General features: G+C 36.3%; 1 protein-coding gene across 1 annotated transcript in view; it reads right to left on the bottom strand.

Moving 5' to 3' along the window:
- Window positions 1–1639: 1639 nt before the first annotated feature.
- The window catches only part of LOC111083616, a gene marked incomplete at its 5' end in the record, with an annotated part of 5078 nt that continues 1994 nt past the window's right edge, over window positions 1640–4723 (bottom strand). The window contains 2 exons of the mRNA XM_022380243.1: window positions 1640–1695; window positions 4124–4435. Of these exons, the coding sequence (XP_022235951.1) occupies window positions 1640–1695; window positions 4124–4435 (368 nt within the window). The remainder of the gene's footprint in view (window positions 1696–4123; window positions 4436–4723) is intronic.

Here is a 4723-nt window from a genome sequence, read left to right as displayed (position 1 = left end):
TATACATACAGTCGCGGCTAGTATATACATACAGTCGCGGCTAGCATATACATACAGTCGCGGCTAGTATATACATAATACAAAATGTTATTATTATTATTTTTTTTTACATTTCGAGAATTATTTTGCATTGTTAGCCTAATATACAGATTTAGGACTAGCATGCATTCTTCTAAGTGACCAAATCTGAAGATGTATTACTGGGTTTATGACCGAAAACATCGATAATAGCGAGACTACCCAGATTATGGATCAATGCTTTTCAACCATTAACAATTTTTAGTTCCCAATCGATATATTAAATTATTTACATTATTTGTAAAGTTCTGGTGTGTGTTGTGTTCTCAGAAGTTACTTATAAATTAATATGAGTTGAGTGCAATAATGTGTGTGTTTTAACAAAAAGCCACATTATGCTAGCTGCTGTGGCCACTGCGGGGAATCGAACCCCGGATTTTAGCATTGCAAGTCAGTAAACTTGCAGCTGATCCAGCGTGGAACATAACGTGGAAGTTGTTGATTAACAAGAAAGTGAATAACAGTATAGACTTTACTGTTAGTCACAGAAGTATAAAATTATAAATATTTTTTGTAACTTAACTTATTTAATGTTTATTTCACTACATGAATGTTAGAATGACTTTCCTGCGTGAACTGGTTGTAATGACTTCCCTGCGTGAACTGGTTGTAATGACTTCCCTGCGTGAACTGATTGTAATGACTTCCCTGCGTGAACTGGTTGTAATGACTTCCCTGCGTGAACTGGTTGTAATGACTTCCCTGCGTGAACTGGTTGTAATGACTTCCCTGCGTGAACTGGTTGTAATGACTTCCCGACATGAACTGGTTGTAATGACTTCCCGACATGAACTGTGTTGGGTTTCATAATCAAGATTGTTTCTTAAACATTTAATTGAAACCGAAATATAGACATTGTAATGAAACATAAATTCAAGTATAACTGCCATTTCTATAAGAACATTCCTTGTAGAGAAGATTCTAGAACATTTTCTGAAGACTTTACACAGGGCTTTTGTCTGTGGTCAATACTGGGTTTATTATCGTATATGTTCTATAAATAATCAATATTTATTAAGGTTTTATTAGTGCATTTTGTACGTAGTCATTTTGGAAAGAGTTCCCCATCAGGACGCCACCTTCACGACAAAAACATTTCAAAAGAAATCGAGAGGGGAAAAAAAAAATTCACAGGTAATTTTACTAAAGTAGAATAAAGGTGAAAATAAAAAGGAAAAGAACTACTATATAAGAAGCTGATTCCTCATACAGAATATCGAAAACCTGGCACTGAAATGTTACAAAAATCAGGAACACAAGAAATAAAAAAAATCACGTAAGACTAACATTCAAACAATATGCAGGCTCCCTCTATGAGAAAACGGTTACAGATCATTTCTGTTTAGGAAGAGGTAAAGATCAACACTTTACAAGGGTATTACAAATATTATTATTAGTTTATTATAAGGGTATTTCCCTTTCTCATATCCAATAACCCGACCCTCTGTAAACTGCTTATGAAAATATGAACTCGAACTTTTGGCGCTCGGCAAGGAAAACCAAGAATACTGACTACAGATGGCGCCCTAATACGATACTCTTGCGGTATATATTAGAACAATTAAGATGAAGTAAAAGTAGGATTTATTTCCTCACCTCTGTTTGATGTAGTAAGTCCTGAAATGAAAGATACAAACATCATATTATATATACATCTGTTTATACTCTCACTACAAACAACAATAAAAATTTCACCAAAAACAACCGACATTCATTTCAACTTTAACGGTGAAGAAGTAAGTTTATTCATAAGTTCCTCTGACGTCATATTCATTTATAATAGCTTGACTAAACGAAATATATTACTATGGGGGGTTTGATTCTGTTTTACTTCACCATGGTAACCTAAATTAATTTAGGTTACTCTAAGAGGACCCAAAACACGTATAAATATTATATACATTTCACTATTATAATAGGCCTAACTGTATTCCTTTGGTTTGCTGACTCAAGCTGTGCTGATGAGTCTCGAATAGAAGAAACTGTAGTCTACATCACAGGGTTCGGACAATAAAAGAATGCACTAGTCTCTACGTCACAGATTATCTTTTTCAATTTTACCTTTGGTGGAAAAGAAATGAAATCTTTAACACCCGCGAAAATTAGATGAGCTCGTTAGATGGCGAGGATTGGCCCCATGATAGTACTCTGAAGTTCACTGCTTCTAACCTATCCCAATTAGTTCAGTTTGTTAGAGGGCGTAGTTGGCTCTATGGTAGAGCTCTGAACTTCTTAGCCAGCGAACCGGCGTTACCACAAAATATCCCCCTCAATTTTAAGCTGTGTAAGCCCTATCAGAATCACAGTCAATCAATTCCTCGGTGTGGATGGTGGGTTGTGTAGGGTGCTGCTGAATGGCTGCTTTCAGTAGTTCAAAATTAGTTGTTAGGGTTGAACCGAAAATCTACTGACTAGGGTAAAAAAATCAAAACCCATGGTCTACGTACGGTCTGGGAAGTAGCATAATTGTTCAAATTGTCTTATTTACTGGGCAACATTATTAGCAGATAAGAATTTCTAGCCGGCATTCAGCCCCCTTTCGAGGTCACCTGTTTTAACCACTCGCACCAATATACAGTAGTGTGTTGTCTGTCAATCAGCGGACAGTAAAATGATATCAAATAAGGGACGATTAACGTTGCAATTTCTATTGTTATGACGTCAGTAGAACGTCATGAATCACGAGAAGAATTATGCACTCTGTAGGCTACAAAACAGCATGATATATGAACTTCAAAACCAAGAAATAAAAATATTTGTTACCCTTAATTCTACTTTTGTTTACTGTTGAAACAGAACACATCCGGGGATCCTGCGGATCTACTATATGAACTAACAGATCTGGATAGCCATGGATGATTTGGAACTACTGATCTGAGGAAGGGCAAATAATCAGCAGCATCCGCCGCCTACACAAATAGCGACGGAGACGATTACTTGTATAAGAACCAAATTCTGAAAGTGCGCGTGAAAGTGTTAGTGGTGTATCGTAGTTTCAAACCTCGGACCATTCCAAACCGCTGTCCAACACGCTAACTATTAGGTCATAATGCCCTGTCACTTTAAGTTATTTGGAAAAAAGCTGTTAATCTCATGAACTTAAAGTTAATTTGGAAGGATTAAAATCTATTGTTAAACATGTTGATCAATTAGTAACATTACTGAAACAGTTAATAAATGAAAGAAACCAATCTAATTTCACCCATAAATAAGATTTTAAGTACCTTTGTATTTCTTGCTACCTTTGGCCCGTTTCAAGTTTATTACGGTAGCGGAACGAGTTAAACAACTTTCGTGTCATAGATCCCCGGCTAAGCCTTAATAGGGAATTAAAGTACTGTTGTAATCAGATAATTACGTCTTTCCGTCCAACAGAACGTTAGGCTTAAAACGGTCCGATAATACCAAGCTGAATATTCTCACAGCTCGAGCTTTCAATTATTGCTGCAACAACGATCAAGATGTATAATTTCACACTCGAGTGAAAGGCCGATGTAATTTTGTCACTATAATATCTCTTTCTGTTGTAGTTCCAATTAAGTTAGGGAACTTCTCCCGGTTAACAATCTGGTTATCAAGAGCAGAGGAAGGAGTGCAGTTATCCTGGAGTACCTTCCCTCAGATAATACCAGTTTCCAGAAAATGACTTATCTTTTCACGCGCATCTAAACAATGATAATTTTGGGGTCAAAAAATCCCACGAAAGTTTTTTATTTTCGTAACGACATAAAATTTAAAAATGTTCATCTCAACAAACTTCTAATTTAACAAATAGATAAAGTTAGCTCCCCCCCTAGTGACACCTTAATTTCTTAAAATATTCAGCTTCGTTGTTGTTAAACACAAAGCTACACAATGGGCTATCTGTGCTCTGCCCATCACGGGTATCGAAACCCAATTTAAGCCTAGTGGGGTGGGCACAAGTGTTCAGGAATATAAATGCCCACATTTACTTAGATCGCTATTTAGAAACGCTTCACTGGTTACTTTAGAGCTGAGAAAAAACAAACTGCGTGAAAAAAAAAAGAAGAAGAAAAAAAGGTACCTGTGTAAAAGGATATTTCCTTGGACACTTTGTAATCGGTCCCTGGAATAGAAACTTCGCACTCCACAACAATCTTATTTGTCTCTGGTAGATCATCCTCACGAAACCATCCACTGAGCCAGATGGAATAAAGTGATCTCGTGATATTCACGTATTTTTTAGATTCCTGTAACAACAACTGTTTTGAGGTTTGGGGGAAGATTAGTTTGAGAGAGATCTCAGGTCGGGGATATAGTCCCACAGCTTCACAAGACACTCCCACATCCGAACTAGAAACTTCGGTTTGAGAGAGGGAAAACCTCTTCGCTGGAGCTACAAAAGTAGACAAAAAAAAAATGGAAACAGAATCTGTATTCTTCCTTTTTTCCAAATGAACAAATAATACTAGGTTAGGTTAGTAACTGTTGGTTTATAGTAAATACACTAGTTCATAGAAATATCACTAGGTTAGGTTAGTAACTGTTGGCTTATAGTAAATACACTAGTTCATACAAATAACACTAGGTTAGGTTAGTAACTGTTGGCTTATAGTAAATACACTAGTTCATACAAATAACACTAGGTTAGGTTAGTAACTTGTGTATTTACTATAAACCAACA

This window comes from Limulus polyphemus, unplaced genomic scaffold, assembly GCF_000517525.1.
Source record: "Limulus polyphemus unplaced genomic scaffold, Limulus_polyphemus-2.1.2 Scaffold10352, whole genome shotgun sequence".
NCBI classification, from domain to species: Eukaryota; Metazoa; Arthropoda; class Merostomata; order Xiphosura; family Limulidae; genus Limulus; species Limulus polyphemus.
Note: the sequence above shows the minus strand (reverse complement) of the source record. Positions and strands in the feature narration are given on the sequence as shown.